Source organism: Falco cherrug, chromosome 3, assembly GCF_023634085.1.
Source record: "Falco cherrug isolate bFalChe1 chromosome 3, bFalChe1.pri, whole genome shotgun sequence".
Classification (NCBI taxonomy): domain Eukaryota; kingdom Metazoa; phylum Chordata; class Aves; order Falconiformes; family Falconidae; genus Falco; species Falco cherrug.
The window spans coordinates 48,608,595-48,626,471 of NC_073699.1; the positions used below are offsets into that span (position 1 = coordinate 48,608,595).

Sequence of the window (17,877 nt, forward strand, 5' to 3'; positions counted from 1 at the left end):
CGTGCTACTATTCCCTAACATGGATGCCAATTATCTGTTACCAGGTTAATTAGAGAAAGGAAATGTCACACTGTTGTTACATGCTAAAATAATGGTACCAGCAGACAGCTTATTTTTTCCACCCTCAAGTACTACAAATAGGAAAAAGTTTGAAGAGTAACATTAAAGCTCAGAATAACTTCTCTTTTACATTGTGGTTAATTAAATTGTGCCAACACCAAGAATTTATGGTATCAGGGTGTCAGTTCCTGAAAGTAAGCACAAAACTCCCGTTAGGAGAATGTAGCTACTTACATAAGAAGTGAGTTTTTTCTGAGTGATTTGTGTTTTTCTGAGTCAGACCAGGAGTATTTTACTGGACTTGAAACTTTCCACAGTGCTTAGGTGAGGAGTTAAAACACTGCCTGCCAGAGGATGTTAACTGGGATACAGCTTAGCACTGGTTGTAAGAAAGCTCAACAAAGGTCAGGTCATGCAAGAAAACTGAAGCTTTATTTGACCTTCACCACATGCATGCACATCATGCTAATGGAATGATGCTGTGATTGGACAAGTGCACCTTACGCATGAAGAAGTGATACATGGTAGGAAAGATTATGCTAGTGGGCCCATAAAAGTGCTTCAGAGTCTGAAGGCATATGAAGATTCATTTAAGAAAAGGTACAGAGTAGTCACCTCAGTCTACAACTTAGGAGTAGGACTAGATCTCTGATTTACTTTCCTTTTGACAGTTGTTTCTATGATACCCTGACAGATTATGAACCAGCCTCTGCAATATATGTCTGTCATCTCCTGGTGGATTCACAGCAATATTTATCATTCAGGCATGAAGTCATCAGCTCAGAAAAAAAGGTTACATCTGACAATTTCTTCTCTGAACAGTGTAGGTTACTGTGAGCCCATCAGACTTCGATTTTCTGTATTGCCTTCCAAGGGACTAAAGGATTTTGTTTTATATCATCCTAATGTAAAGAATGTCAACAGCCTTCTGGTCTGCAGTAGGAAGAATGTTGCCAACAGATCAAGGGAGGTGAATATTTCCCTCTACTCAGCCCTGATGAGACACACCAGGAGTGCTGTATCCGATTCTGGGCTCCCCAGTACAGAAAGAATCCGGTTTTTACTGGCCATGAATATGATTAAGGGACTGGAGCATCTCTCACATGAGGAAACACAGAAAGCTGGGACTGTTCAGCCTGGAGAGGAGAAAGCTTAGGGGAGGATCATATGAATCTGCAGAAAAACCTGATGGGAGGGGCTAAAGAACACAGAGCCAGACTCCTCTCAGTGGTATCCAGTGAACAGTCAAGAGACAATGGGTGCAAGCTGAAACACCGTAAATTCCACTTAAATATATAAGAAAAAAAAAAAAGGGGTGAGTGGTCCAGTGTTGGAACAGATTACCCAGAGAAGCTGTAGAGTGGGAGATATTCAAAACCTGACTGGACAGTGTCCCAGGCAGCCTACTCTAGCTGGCCTTGCTTTGAGCAAGGGGCTGGACTAGTAAATCTCCGGTGATGCCTCCTAACCTCAACTACTCTGTAACTGTGTAGCACTCAGTGCAATGGCATCACCTTATTGACATAATTATCTCTAGGGTGAGAACAAGATTCAGCATCGCTAGTACTAATTCCTATAATGCACAATGAAAATAATTTTTACAGAAGATAGAACTGTTAAAGGGCTGCCGAAGAGCTGGCCATATAAACTAAGGGCCATCACAAAATGTATCTCTTTACCATCTTCTGTTTCAATGCAAGAAAAATTGATCTCATCTTGTTTAGTAGAAGGCCTGTACTGTGTAGTGTCTATTCTCTTCATAGAGTTGTACTAAGCCCAAACAAAAAAAATATTTTTAAGAGCAAGAGAGAATAAGCCATACATTAGTCATACCACTTACTTCTGAAAAGCTCTCAGATACTGAGATGATGGGAGGCATAAGAATATGAATAGAAAATGGCTGAGAGGAAGGCAAGGCAAGAGGAGCATGGATTAGTAAAGTCAGAAGCTGTGTTTGGGCACTTGATATAGGAAAGTGGGGGAGCTCTTAACAGGGAGATGCTTAACAAAGGAAACTGGTGTCACAGCATTTCAGAAACAACCCTCTGAAGCCTGCCAGGGGGGGCTAAACGGACAGCGTAACCTGGGAGGGAGAAGTGACTCAAGAGAGACAGAGAGGGGGTCTTAATGTACATTTGTCTTGGACTTGTGTTGCCATCAGGTAGCAAAAAAAAAAGACGTTTTACAGATATATGGCTGAAAGATTAAACCTAATATTGAGTGCTTAAATTTCTCTCAAGAAACTACCTTAGAAGGGAAAAACTTACATACATAATACACACTGTACTGCAGATTTACAGTACAGCATCATGTTCACTCCCTCATTTCTTGAATATGAGATTAATTGTGTTTTTCTCCAAGATTGTTTGTGACATTTTTACAATCCTTGTATGTTGCTTTCTTGGAACAAGTTAAAATTTGCCTCATGCACAGCCTGTGGCTGATGAAGATCATTTTACACACTTCTCCCTTTTATCTCAGTAAGGAATAAGGTTCATGTTGTTCTCACATACATTTTGTAGAGAAACGGACAGTTTCAAGTTGAGTTAAAGCCAGCAGTATGACTGTTTTGTGCTGCCTTAAGTGTATCTGATTAAAGCCTGAGTTTCTCTAAGTTTTATTCAACCATTTCTGGACCTAAATGGCCGTTATGGCAAACAGGGACAGGTGCAAAATAGCAGGACACAAGCTATGCCCAGCTTTTAGGCACTGGCAGTCCCAAGGCTAAGAGAGTGGATAGCTACATTAGTGCTTATGGTCACTTTAGCAATCTTCCCACTTGGGAAGAATTCTCACTGAGCTCATTACAGGCTCTTTTATTTTAACAATAGGAGGAAAAGCATGAAAATGGATTTGTTTCAACCTCTTTTTATAAAATTAGGTTTTATCCCCACTGTTTCTCATTTTACTTTAGAGTTCCCAGCTTTGACTGATGAAAGAATGAATATGGATACAGGATACAGGAATGAAAGACACACAGTGAAACATAACAGATTCTTACAGCCCGTAGGGCTGATTCTAAAGGAAAAAGTGTCAATTAATAATTCATAGATTATTTAAAATTACTGATAATTTCATTTAAACAGGAGGAAACCAAAATGAAAAGCAACAGATAAACTTCTAAGTGTAACGCCTCCATGTGATATAATACAGCATAAAGAACACCTGAGGAACACAGTTCTTTACAAACAATGTACATGTGACTGGAAGGAAAAAGGCTGGGTTTAACACTGTAATAATCTCATCATAGGAACATTGTTTATTAAGTTTTATGATCAAGTATCTCTGCAAGTATTAGTAGGAGCCCTGCTTTTCATCTACCTATATTACTTTCTGGCATGTTGCCCTGATAGAGTATGGCAGTGTTTAAAGGCTGTTTGTACAGATGAAGAAACCTTAAATAGTGTGACTGGATATGGCACCAGCTTTACAAGTTAGAGAAATGGGCTCATGCAGAAAAATTCACACCAGGGATGGATTCCGGTTACCATTTCTCCTAAAACACCATGCATACTCCCATGTCCCATGCTTGCAAACATGAAACAACTATCTTCCTTACAAAGACACCCATCAACTACAAAATATAACCTAAGAGTAAAGTGAAGATTTTGAAGATTTCTTAGAAAAAAGTCCAGGACTCTTAATAGCTTAATATATTGTTATTTGAGATACACTTGACAATGCATCGAGATCAGTAAGACCAATACTTCCCTAAAGAGATTGCAGAGCTGATAATGAAGCAAACTTACAAAGCAAAACGTGGAAGAATTCTTGTTAGGGAGGTGCTAGGTCCTGCCACTCTCACTAACACTAGCATGCAACATTTTGAAAGCGGACGCACTGCACCAGTCAGTGCTTTTACTGACTTCATTATTACTGGAAGAGCAGAACTTGTACCTGAAGGTATGGAATTATTCTGTATCAAAGTAATAAAAATTGAGAGACTGTAGCTGGCTTTTACAGAAAATAATAGGCTTATAGTCTTCTGCTTAGTTCTCTTTGACACAAAAGGGAATATTTGCCATGATCAAACATTAAAAGACTACTTATAAAAAGAATTTCTTTATCAAACAATGTGTACACTCATAAAAGATAATTTGCCATCTTTCGGAGAATGATGATGCAGAATATAGGGCTCTGGAGAACGTAATTTGCAATATAATTAAAGCTCCAGTGTCTTGAGCAACTCAACATACTGCCAAAATCAGTATTTTTGAAATAGTGAGAAATACTCAGGGACTGTGATGACACCAGAGGAAAATGCAAGAAACAGATCACAGTTTTGATGAAAGCTGTGACTTATGGTAGATTGATGTCCCTCTATTGGAGGAGGAATGACTCTCAACAGAAAAATTATGTCCTGAAAACTATGTCTGAATAGTAACAGAAGCAGAAAACCATAGCCTAGAAGTAGTTTCTTTGAACACGCAGGAACAATTACAAAGCAGAAAGGGAAATTCATCAAATTTAAATTCCTTTGCTTTCCCATTCCCAAATTGTTCATCCCTGACTTTCCCATCTGGTAGGAAAAAATTGCTAAGCCACACGGGTAAATATAGTGCAGTTTAAACACAACTGTCTTGTGAGAACCTAGAACCCAAGAATCCAGCCAGAAAGAAAAACTCCCTTCATCAACAATAACTGTAAATTACCTTCAGTGAATTTCACATGCTACCATCATATGGAAACCTCCAAGGGCAATAAACTTGTTACATTCTACCTCCATTACACTGACTAGGTTTTAATCTAATTTACACAAACCTTAATCAGAGATAGCCAAAGTTAATGAAGTCACACCGGCTATATACAGCAATGCAAGAAACATCAAAATCAAGTTCTTGATGAGCAACAAAATTTCAGGGGTATATAGAGGAGCACCACTGGATTTACTCAAGTTTTAATAACTTCCTTTTTTTATTACTTTAAACATTACTGAATATTCACTACTTACTGTTAGGTAACCAAGTTACCATGCATTTAACTGTACTTTCTATCAGGTTACTATTCTTGATTTTTATTAAGAGAATTTAGTACAGTTTTGTCTCATTTTCTTTTTGTGGGCCATTTCTCTGTCATCTCTTGTCACATATCTGTGTCCAAAGGGATTTTGAAATGAGATGGTATTTTGATTGGTTTTGTGGGATATGATTGTGATTATTTTTTCCACTATATTATGTTGAACTCTTGTGGCTCCCTGTATCAGTTAACACTTTCTTTTAAAAAAAAGGGCGTTACCTGAAGTTTAAATAGCCTTCAAATACGCAGCACATTCCTTCACAAGGGCTGCAAATCAAGGACCATTTAATCAAGATTTTCCCCAATGTAGTTAACAGATTAAAGTGGTGTAATAGAAATTGATAAGGGCTATTCAATTTTTCTGCAACTCCACAGTTTTTAGCAATATTGATGTTATTACACTGTGCTCTTAATGTTGGAAAACTGTAGAGTTACAAAGTGCTCAAATATTTGCAGGACACAAGTTTCTTTTGGATTAACAAAAATCTCAGCTACCTGATCAAACTGAGGTGTTTAGGGGAAAAAATATGTGGGAAAAAGAAGAAAAAATACTTTATCTGTTCTGTTCTTTCTCTCTCCATTGATCAACACAGATTGAAAGTCAAGTAAGTGGTTTTGAGAAATAATGGATGGACAGTAATCTGATTAACCTTGAAACTTTGATGGTGTGGTTAGAATTCAGGGAGAAGACTTCTCAAGAACCTCTGAAGTTTAAAGGTCTCATTACACATGAGTTTAAAAGTTTGATTATACAATTAGATCTTGTGAAATCTTTAAGTTGTACTCCTCAGTGCAGATTCATTGCACCTAAACTGCACCAAAGTGCTGCACCTAGCCTCCAAGCCTCTTCCAGGCTTTCAGTGGTATATCACCAAAGAAAAACATCAGGCACAAAGACCTAGGTACAGTATAGAAGACCTAAACCTGGCTGCTAGTGTGGATAGCACCAGATCATCAGAGCTCCCCCTAAACCCAAAACACAGCATTGTATCAGCTACTAAGAAGAAAATTAACTCTCTCTCAGCCAAAACCAGGACAACTAGGTATCAGGTCTTTGATGCTGGAAGGATGAAAATTATGCATTTAGAAACATACTTTTCCTTCCAAAGAGAAAGAAAACAAGCAAATGTTCTTGGTACTTCCCTCAATGAACTGGATAAATGAGCAAGAACTTGCTGTCAGACAGCATTAATCAGGTGACTAAATATCCAGGATGATTATCTAGCCAGAGTTATTTGCGAAGGAACACTTACATTTTGTATTCAGGTAAACACTGATTTCACCTTCCTGTTTTGATATGAGATAATCTTAAACCAGCATTATCTGCAAACTTTAGCCAAGTTACTTTCAACTTCAATAAAAGTAAGGGAAAGACCACCATTGATTTGCCTCTGCAAGATCTTACATATAAATACTTCAATCTGGAAAACAAAAATTTAGCTTCCTGTCCTATCTGTCACTGATTCCCCATCATCTGTTTACTATGCATAAATTATTTCAACCTAAATGAGGTATCACAGATTTAATGGTTGCAACAGGTACAGTCCTGAGGAACTATAGGAACTGGAGAAATTGTAGGATTTATAGGAACTTGGAGAAGCCCTGGGAAATGTCATGCTTCTGAAGCACTCTCAGAGGTTTCTCTGAAGAAGAAAGAAATCTCTCCATTTCTTCAGAGGAGTAGGATATCACTAGTCTAAATCATCTGAGTTAAGCTACTCAGTGTGATTTGACTCTAGGCCCTAGCCATCCCCCTTTCCTTCTTACTTTTTCCAAGAAGAGGTTCACATGACAGTGTGCTTCAGTGAAAGTCTGAGGAAACCCATGGAAGAACTTAGAGTGGTCAATTCCAAAGATGGCTATGCAACACAAGCCATAGCCAGGGCTATCTTGCTACATCAACACAAAAAAAAAGCAAAGTTTTTTATGCCTCAGCAAATGAACATCTAGTTAAAAGTAGCACATCAAGCAGATGCAGGTATGAAGCAGATGCTGAGAGTGCTATATCTGCTGGATGCAGTTCTGAATACATTTGCTGGTCCAAATCTTACTATTATAAAAGTCAGCCACTCCCTCAGAAATACTTAGTGATCCTTACATATTGCTTTGAGTCCTTTTTATTACCACAATTATTCAGTTTTGAGAAAAGCTCTTTTGCATATGTTTTGAATTTTCCAGTGTTTATATAACAGCCATATTATACCTTAAATGTATCTTCATTGTTGGGATTAAACAGCTGGTGTCTCCCAGATCCCAAAATAATAGGACCAGAAGCTCTGTTTTCTCCATAAGCGTAAAGGGACACTGTTGCTGTTGTGCCAGCTGTTTCAAAATCCCCAGTGACTACAGTAATCTTCCAGTCTCCTTCTGTAAAGTAAAAAAATAAAATCAGAATGCTTTTATAACTGTTACTGATATGTAGTCAGTTACTTCAAAGTTACTTGAAAGATATAAATAAAAGTGTGGTTTATCCCAGGGACTGCAGCTATTATATTAGATAGATAGATGCACACACACACACAGAGACACCAAAAAGGTAATGATGCTGGGAGAAGCAACAGAAGATTGGCTAAATACTACATCATTCAAACTTATCTTAGGCAAGTTGCATAACTTTAATGATTTGGGAGGTTTGCAGTGTACTAAAGCTGGAAATATGGACACAGAGCCTAGTGAGATTCCTAGCCGTAACACTGTGGGTCATCACAGGAAAAGCCCAAACTCCAGAATTTGGATTATGACAACACCTATAACCAAGAAATGCAACAGGAAAAAGCTATCAAAGCATCCCAATTAAGTACAATTTCCTTTCATTTTACGTTGATGTGACATGCCAAGAGCTCCATTTGCCTGAATGGAGGTATGTCATTGGGATTAGCATGAAAAAAAAAGATTTTTGAGGATGAGGACTCATCAGAAAATCATTTTGTATAAAACTTCCCTGATACTAAAATGTCATCTCTGCTCTCATACAATGTACACAAGTTATTTCAATATCTGAAAGAAGCTTAATGTAAACCTCCTTTTTTAAAAAGAACAATTCAGGATTGGAAAATGCATTTCTACATCTGAAAAGCTGGGATGGCACTCTGTCCACCCCTCTTTTGGTTACAGCTTTTGCCTGTATGAAACAAGTTCCCCTTAGTGACTTAAATTCATTCTGTGCAAGGCAAACAACAAATGAAATACCAGCCCACAGCCGTCTTATAAACAAATGCCACAGCATACACTGCAGTTTTATTAATAGAAAGCTGTCTGGTAGTGCCTGCATGAATTAAATCTGTTGTCTGACAGAAGCATTTATCTTGGGTCAACCCCATTATCCCTCAGTAATTTGCCACACAAAGACCTAACTGGAGCAGGAAGTTTGATCTGTTTTCCAAGTTTTTGAGGTCTGGCTGACACCTGATTTTGGAAGATGATAGATTTTTAAATATGCATAAATACACAGCTGGGAATGCAGAAAACAGCAACAGCTCATTTGGTTGGTCAATTGAACCTGGCCAGCAGGTCAAGGGAGGAGATTCTGCCCCTGTACTCTGCTCTGGTGAGATCCCACCTGGAGTACTGCATCCAGCTCTGGGGAGTCCAGCACAAGAAAAACATGGACCTGTTAGAGTAGGTCCACAGGATGGCCATGAAAATGATCAGAGGGCTGGAACACTTCTCCTGTGAAGAGAGGTTGTCATTCTGCCCGGAGAAGAGAAGGTTCCAGAGAGACCTTATTGCAGCCTCTCAATATATGAAGGAGGGCTTATAAGAAAGGCAAAGACTTTTTACCAAGACCTGTAACAGGCCGGGGGAAATGGTTTTAAAAAGAGGGTAAATTTAGACAGGACATGAAAAGAATTTTTTTATGATACAGGTGGTAAGACACGGGAACAGGTTTCCCAGAGAAGTGGTAGATGCCCCATCATTGGAAGCATTCAAGGTCAGGCTGGATGGGGCTTTGAGCAACCTGGACTAGTGAAAGATGTCCCTGTTCAGGGCAGGGGGGTGGACTAGACAATCTTTTAAGATCTCTTCCAAGCCAAACCATTATATGATTCTATAAAGGAAGTGAATCATCTGATTTCCACTAAAAATTACAAGACTCCAGCTTGTAACAAGCTCTTTTGTGCCTTTGAAAATTTGCATCCTCACAGCTTTCTCTATAGACTCACTTTCATGACAAAAGAACCATAGCACCAGGCTACAAAAGGATCAACATCAATTAGAAGGGTGAAAAGCCTCTATACACTGAAGGTAGAAACAAAGAGCATAAAGCAGGAGCTCCTTGCCCTGTAGAAGAGCTCATATACCAAAAAAGTTAGCCTTTTCTGTTTTCAAACAATATAATATCAATTCCTTAAAGACAAAGTTCCGTTGGACCATTTGGTTGGAAAATAAGGACAATTCAATTTATGAGAATGATGCAGACAAATGGTAAAATATGACCCACTGCTCCTCCTAAAAATTAAAAAAAAAAAGTCATTCAGAAACAAATATTCATTTAAAAGCAGGCAAAATGTGTTTTCTTTTGGACTTGTTCATTGTCTGATTTCTTGTACCTGAAGTGCTCTTGATGGCCTTTTCTATTCTATTATCCTCTCCAAGTCTGTCTTTTGTTAAGCAATGCAGTTTTGAAACCACACAGTTGTACTCTTGAGACTGTATGTTCTACCTAGCTCAGCTCCTGCCTCCAGAGGGTAAGTGTAGTAAGTGTACACACAAGTACAACTCTCAAGACAAAAAAGGGAATCAAACTTCCACAAAAACATAAAAAAAAGGTTTTGTTTGTACTTCTATATATAGACTTTGAAGGTTTTTCTTTTTCTGGAAACAACTAGACTTTGTGTTTGAACATCAATGTGAGTACAGGAGAAGAATCCTAAAATTTCTAATCTCTTTGATGCCAGAAATCCTCGTTGCATTCCTGCATGCTTTCAAATAGAAACTGGAGACAGTAAGTATTACAAACACATAATTCTCATTCTCTTTGGCATAGAAAGTTGGTAGAATACCGATAATTCCTTAATGACTGAAGAGGAATACACATGAGGAGAAAAGAATACAGAAAATGTGTAATGAGGTGACTTTCATTTCGAATACGCGGATGAACAGATTACTTTTCATAATTTTTTCTTTCTAGAATATTAGAAACAATACAATACATTAGAAAGTTCTACTTCCCAGAAAAAAATCTGTTTTACAAAAAAAACAAAAACCGAAGAAAAAAACCCCAAACAAGTTAGATTGAATGAAAATTATATATTTTAAAAGCTCATGGGAAAAAAAGTAAATGAACAAAATCTCAGATGAATAAACCCAAACAACAAGTTAGTTTGAATGAAAATTATATGTTTTAAAAGCTCATGGGAAAAAAAGTAAATGTACAAAATCTCAGATGAATAAACCCAAACAACAAGTCAGATTGAATGAAAATTATATATTTTAAAAGCTCATGGGAAAAAAAGTAAACGTACAAAATCTCAGATGAATAAACCCAAACAACAAGTTAGATTGAATGAAAATTATATATTTTAAAAGGTCATGGGAAAAAAAGTAAATTAACAAAATCTCAGATGAATTACTCATCCAGGAATCGGAGCAGTCCTTGCAGATATGGGCTAAACAATTTCAAGTCTCTTTCCCACTGTTCCATATTCCAACAAGTGCCCCAAACAAGAGGGTATTTGGTGCATGTGCTTTTGTCTGCCTAACTCTCACTGAGGCATTTACAATAAATCCACCTTGTGTTTCCATGAAACAGATCTGCTTTGACAAGGGGTAAGTTTTGTCAATGAGACCGGTGCTCAGCTCTTCCCGACAGCACAAAGACATTTGTCCCACAGGGTCAGGGTGAGAGCGCTGTGAATAAAATGTTCACTGCAAGACCAAGCCCATCTCCACTGAAGACAGGCCAGTGGGATATACACTTAGTTTATTCCTGCTCTTTGTCTTCTTTTGTTTGGCTTATGGGGCAATTTTTATGCACTGCAACTTTTACTGTGTAACCAGACAAGCAAAGCTTAAAAGACACAGCGTAAACACCCAGCTATAGGTGCAGAAAGGACTAAGCAGACTGATTTGATCTATGTAAAGGCAGATCTCTAGATGCTTGCCTTGTGGAAGCAAGGCACGCAGAACAGCTACAGTACAAAGAGCGATGAACAGATAGAAAATTAAAGCCTTCTGAAAAAGGCATAGAAGGGAAGAAGGACAAAGATACTTTTGATCCAAAATACAGCTTATATGATTTGAACATAATTTGTAAAATAACCGGGTACCAATTTTGTCATTAAGTGCCACAGGGACACTATTTAAGACAAGATATTTGGGCCTTTGTGGATATCTTGATCGATAAAATGAATTATGAATAAACATTTTCAAACTTTCTCACAACATCTTCTAAATTATTGTTCAATCTAAAGCATGAAGCACTTCTCACAGCTGAGAAATGGTTACGTGTTATTAAGAAATGTAATTTAATCTGTGCTGGTTGCAAGGACAGAAGAGTCAAGCTGAACAAATATGAAATCACAGGTAAAAAAGAAAACTAAAAACTAATGATGAGAACAAAACTATGTATAGCCGAGGAGAAAGAATTGTGGTTTAAAATGTTAACACAAAAATCTGAAATTAACATAGATCATCAATAAGTACTAGAAAAATATGAATTTTCAAACAGAGAGGAAATTAACATTACAGAAAGAAAAATGACAGAATAAAAAGAAAACATAAATAAAGTGATTTATTGTTTAAATTGCAATGTGAAGTTTGGTTTCCTAAAATGTTCAACAGTATATGTAATTAATGTTTTAAAATAAATAGAAATGGCAACAATGTGTAAAGCTATTTGTTCTGAAACAGAAACAATCTTCACTAAAGACAAGACTCAAGCAGCATTTACCATTTGCTGCTTCTTGCATTTTCAACTGTTGATTTATTTGAAATTCTGAAAAAAAAAAACCAAAAAAAGCAGTTAATAAAGGATCTATCTTTTAACATTAAAGAAAAAGTTTGAAAGAAGAGGTGAAAAAGAAATTCTGTGATTTTAGCCAATACAAGAAAACTTTCCTTCTCATTCATTCCCTTATGATTTTCTCACTATCACCTATACCCATCGTACAACGCAAACACAAAATATACTGTCTCAGAAATGTAACAAAGGAAGCTGCAGAATGGTTAACTCTGATACTTAAAGTGTAAATTCAGCCCAGATTTCTTCAGAGTAATTAGAAATCACTGATCTTACTTTCATAAAGCTACAATAAACCTTACCTTGAGGGTACAACTCAATTTCTGAATGAATTACACCTTGGGACACAAATGGAAGCCACCTAAGAATAAGAAAGAAAGCAGAAAAGCAGGTAGGAATCAGCTTACTCTCCACTGTATTACCATATAAATTTTCTTACTGAATACATATAACAGCAAAGGTCTCTACCTCTAATATTTTAGTATTTTGCCTGATAGATGTTTAAGTACAAATTATTTGAACCAACAAAGAATTTTATTTGTGCAGACATAAGAGCTGTGTAAGCGTAAAATATACCTGTGTCAGATTAGACACTCATGTGGCACAACTGTACTTATTTTATAGCTAAACAGAAGACTATGGCACAGAACATTTTTTTTAGTACTGTGGATTGAGTGCTAAGTATAATTTGTATTTATCTATTGCACTATTTCTTAAAATCAAAGTTCAGTGTTAAAAACAAAGATGGAATCAAATACTGCTCTTCCTTATTCCTTCTACAAATTGAGGACAGAGAAGTCTGAGAAAGTACAAATTAAAGGCAAACATTGGTTATGTTTCTTAGTCATGTTACTCTAGGTTACAGATAATGTTAAAACCTTTTCATTCAGAACATGGATTACCAACTGTTTTAGCTTCCTCCTGCTTGGTAAAAAAATAACCTGATTTTTAACAGGAAAAGAAATAATTCAGTAAGCTTCCAAATGGCTGGTTTTTATTTACTCAGTCCACTTCCACAGACTCTCCAGGAATGACCTAAACTATTCAGTCTCCTATGAGCCTGTTGGGAATCCAGCATAAGATGGGCAGGATGACTCCAGAGCAGCTTTTGAAGGTTCCTTACTTTTTGTCTTGAAAACATTAACAGGTCAATTCATATAAGAACTAGTCCCTAAGAAATAAATTTGTCTTACCAGACAACTACTTATTTATATCACTTCTGCTAAGACCTGACCACACAGGTATCTTCTGCAATCTTAAATGCTAAGAAGTATTAGTCTGTAACTAATACTGTATAATTGAAAGCCAGTAGGAGCTGTTGAATATTCAGAAACTAATATCAGATTTTTAAGCCAGACAAAATGCTGATGTTTCCTTGGCTAAACAAGAAAAAAATACAGCATTTTTTTCATAGCCTGGATCATAAAATATCCATGTAAAATAAAGCTGTGAAGCTGAAAAGTAATATATTAAAGAGATTTCTGAAGGGCAAAAACTTCCCCCGTCCTTGAATAAAGCACAGTGTTTCAGCTTTACATTTTGGCCAACAAGGAAGCTTCCCCTAACCCCCATCACTGACCTATTTTAACCATTTTTCAGTGGCAGTGTTGCCTTGTAGAAAAATTAGAAACAAACAAAAAAACCCCTCTCTCAGTTTCTTCTTGACAGTGCCACTGAATAATTTTGGTGATCAACATCTGGTGTTAATTATCACAGAATTAATACAGCAAAGTGCCCTGACATGCATCGTTCCTAAGCTGTGTTACCCTGACATGCATCATCCCTAAGCTGTTCTTACCCACTGGAGGACAGCTGTGACAGCTATGACAGAGTTGATTTGTCATGATTGAGGTAGGCAGCTGGCCTGATTTCTCTGTAGAACTTCCATTAGGAAATGTTCCCTGTTTTTTTTAGAAAGGTAGCAACCACAGCTAGCAACAATAGCTGGTCTGCATCCAAATCTACTCCAGAGAAATCCTGTGTTATACTACTATTTAAAAACATGTCACTCATTAAAGAAAGATCTCAGTTTTAGAGAGATTTATCAAGGTGAGAGAGCATCTTAATTCTTTTTTTTGAGGATGTGACACCAAGGGTTGCAAATAACAAATTTCTGAAAATCCAGAAAAAATAACTAGGCATTTATTCATAATTATTAATTAAATATTATTAATTCTAGTGCCTTGTCAGATGGTTACATTGTTTCTTTACACTTCATTTCACTCGAATGAAGCACATACCCATGAGAGAGACTGAAAAACTGAAAACTCCAAATGTGGGATTACCAGTGTTCTTCCAAACATGTGAAATGCAGTATTTATCAATTGACTTTCAAGATGCTCATTTAACAACTTAAATGGAAAAACCACAAAAGAATTCTGACTTTTGGATGTCATATTTGTCTCTCTAGGAATGCTGTTGTTCATAAAGAGAGTGAATGCTACTCCTGGATGGCAAATCTCTTTTCTTTCCCATTTAGAAATGCAATTAATTTAGAATTTTTTTGTGTGGTTTATTTTTCCTTGCTGAATAGGAAAGTCACGCTGATAGCACTGATCCTTCTATGACAAGGCTGCACAATCTAGTAACATAGCCACAATATAAGCATTTAATCTTTGCTGTGGTTCCTACAGCATATTAACTCAAGCAATCTGTTCTGGAACAACACATTTTGTGGATTTTACAAAACTGCAAAATAATCCAAATTTGTCTTTCCTTGGAAAATTCATATTTAGTATATTGGTTGGCATAATAATGGTAGTGAAACATATTTAAGAATATCGTAAAAATTACCTTTCACAACGGAAAACATATTCCAAGTTGTTCTCAGTTTCTCTGACAATGACTTTATCACAGTACCAATACTGGGACTTGGCACTAGCCTCACAGCGCAACAGCACCTTCTGCAGCTTTCCAAGAGATACAGCTTCCACTTCAAAAGCATTGACCTAGAAGACAGAGACAGCACGCTGCATTTTGCCACCACTAAGTTGAAGTCTTTTAAAAGCCTCATTAAGTCTCACAGTGTACAAAGATTCCCATTGCTTTTATGACAGCTGGACTGTATTCAAAGTGTTTGGATCTGAACAGTTAAATGTATTTTTATTATGTATTAGAGCAAATGAGAAAACACTACTAAAATCAGGCTGCAGCAATAATGCCAAATAGATTGTGTTGTGAGCCATCATCCGAAACGCTGCACACAAACCCTCACTATTGTCTCAATACCATACCATTTACAATTATTCTCTCCTAGGTAAGAATGAGTTAAAGCTCTTATCTCCTTTGTTGGTATTTATGTAAAATGTAGTTAAAATGCTCTTTTTGGTCTCACCTACTCTATTTACATTTTATTCTGCTGGAAGAAACTGGAGTCTGAAATGCAACTTTCCCCTTGTTATTCATTTAAGCTTATGCTTACAGTTGGCAAAGATTGTTTTCATAGGAGCATGAAGCTGATCAGGTGAAAGGCCAGGCTGCTAATTTTCCATCACAGTAAAAAGCATATAGATTTCTCTCTCTAAATGTAACAGTCCAGATCACTCTTCTCAGTAAAAGGAAAATGAAGGAAAGCACTACACTGGAAAATTTTTATCTGTAAAATTCTCAGTCCTTAGCAAACAGCAGAATTAAGACTGCCTATGCAACTTTACCTCTCCCTTCTGTATATGTAATATATGACCACAAGCTATTCTCTCTGAAGGGTCCCTGCCTCAAATCGTACACAGGCAGAACTACAGCTTTTCAATATTTCTTTTTATCTTCATTGTCTTTATGACTGTATGCATTATTTACTGCAACCACCCATAGACTTCAGTGAAACAGAACTGATTTCCCCAGTGACTTCACTTTTGCGCTTTTTCCATAGTACCCCAGATTTCCACAAATGCTGAAATCTTTTTTCTGAAAGGCCATCTGCATAATGTTCCATTTTACGTAGATAGTTAAAGCACAGAGATTATTGCTAAAAGTGTCAAAGATGCAGAGTAGTTTGGGGTTAACAGAGGGGTTAATTTGTTGGCATATTTAACATTTGAAAGAGCTTACTAGGTGCAGAACAAAATTCTCTTTGAACGAATCTCAGTTACGGCTAATGTTGCTCAGGAAAGTTAAACTGGTTTGTGCAGCAAAACAGAAGCATACAAAAAGTGGTCACCCAGGGAAACTTAAGTGATTTGTCCGATATCATGTAAAGTGTCTGTGGCAGGGATGAAAACAAATTGTTCAAGTCAGCGCTCAACAGCCTTTGTCATAAAAAGACATATCCCAGGCCCTGCTCTGCTGTTCCGTACAATCCACTGTCTCATTCACCCATTTCTGTTATGAAGTGCACTTTGAGCCACCCCTGCTTAGCCCCTGTATAAATAATATGCTGAATTTACTGTCAGTCGGGCTAGAATAATCCCTCCAGAAAAATCCACTCCAATTCTGAATTTCAGTTTGAGTAGAATTTTAAATCTCATACATTAATAATATAGTACGTATTTTAAAATAATATAGACACAGCTGAAGTTTCCAAGTGGGTTATTACTATGCTTAGCATTTTAGATACTGCTTTTTATTGTGTAATTGAGTGTTCCACTAACAGCTTGATACTGTTTGTTAGATGTACAAGAGTTAATCCTCAATAGCTCACAAAGGAAGAAACAGGCTTAATGGAAGGTCGTAATAAGGCTAGTGGCAGAGCTGGGATTAAATTCAGTAGTTCCTAAAATTCAACCATACACTAATGCAGAAAATCAGGATGATGTATATTTTACTTATGGAGGAGCTAGGAGGTAACTGAAAGAAAGATTACTTTAAATCTGCTCCGTATTAATCACAATACTATATTATTATACAGTAAAAGAAATACATAACAAAGTCCTACTAAGAACAGAATTCATGGAACAATTTATGTGAACTTTTTTGGATCCAGCTGTAACTCATCATAGCTTGACAGAATATGTTTTAAATTCATAGGCAGCTCCTCTCACCATCCTAGGGTGATTCTTCAAATCATTTTTCCTCCCCTTTTCCTGCCTGTGTTTTAACTTTTCTAGTCATTCCTGATCAGCAGAAAATTATTTTCCTTAGTTCTTAGAACTTATTTTGCTAAACCTCTATGATTCTTTTTTATTAGGAACCTGTTCAGACCCATATAGGTTACTTCAATATGTTTATACATCTAAGCAAATTGGTTTTCAGACTTACCATTCCTCTCTGAAGTGTCACTCGCATACCAGTTTTATGCAGAAGTCTTAGACCGGAATCTCCTCTCTTTCCATAGATACACAGATAAACAGCAGAATCTGTATCAGCTTGCTCCAAGTCACCAGTGTACACATAAACATGGTATAAAACGACTTCCGAAAATATCCAAAAGAAGAAAATACAAGTTAGGTATAATCACAATTCATTTTACTCACTACTATAGCTTAATGGGAACACCACCGACAAGTTTGATTTGCAATTAATTTTTGGAATATATTCTCCAGAAATCAGTGTAACTATCTGTTTTTAAGATTGCTGAGACCACATTTAGGAATGTACAGGAAATGGAATATAATTCAGATTATATTAAAACTGAAAACCAGGTAATGGATAAGTATGTAACTGTGCAACTGAAGTACATACATACTTGGATAGATAGGTTTTCCAGCTTCCACTACTGGAAGTTCACAGAGAAATTCTCTGTCATCACGATTCTTTGACAACCATGTGTTTGCTGGGAAATTCAGCATTTTCTTGTTCTTTAGATGTTGCATTGTCACCTAGAGAAGAAGCAATTCCAGCTATGAATCAGTTCACTCTTTCCAGTGCTTTGTTTCTCAACAGAAAAACATATTTTTGTATATCTT

The 17,877-nt window shown here is 36.8% G+C and overlaps 1 protein-coding gene across 1 annotated transcript in view; it reads right to left on the reverse strand.

The window, feature by feature from the left end:
* The window catches only part of LOC102057144 (RP1, axonemal microtubule associated), a 144,797-nt gene that overhangs the window by 110,135 nt on the left and 16,785 nt on the right, over window positions 1-17,877 (reverse strand). Inside the window, exons 6-10 of the mRNA XM_055706318.1 lie at window positions 17,658-17,790; window positions 17,231-17,382; window positions 14,831-14,985; window positions 12,340-12,398; window positions 7,280-7,443 (exon numbers count right to left, since the gene is read on the reverse strand). Of these exons, the coding sequence (XP_055562293.1) occupies window positions 7,280-7,443; window positions 12,340-12,398; window positions 14,831-14,985; window positions 17,231-17,382; window positions 17,658-17,790 (663 nt within the window). The remainder of the gene's footprint in view (window positions 1-7,279; window positions 7,444-12,339; window positions 12,399-14,830; window positions 14,986-17,230; window positions 17,383-17,657; window positions 17,791-17,877) is intronic.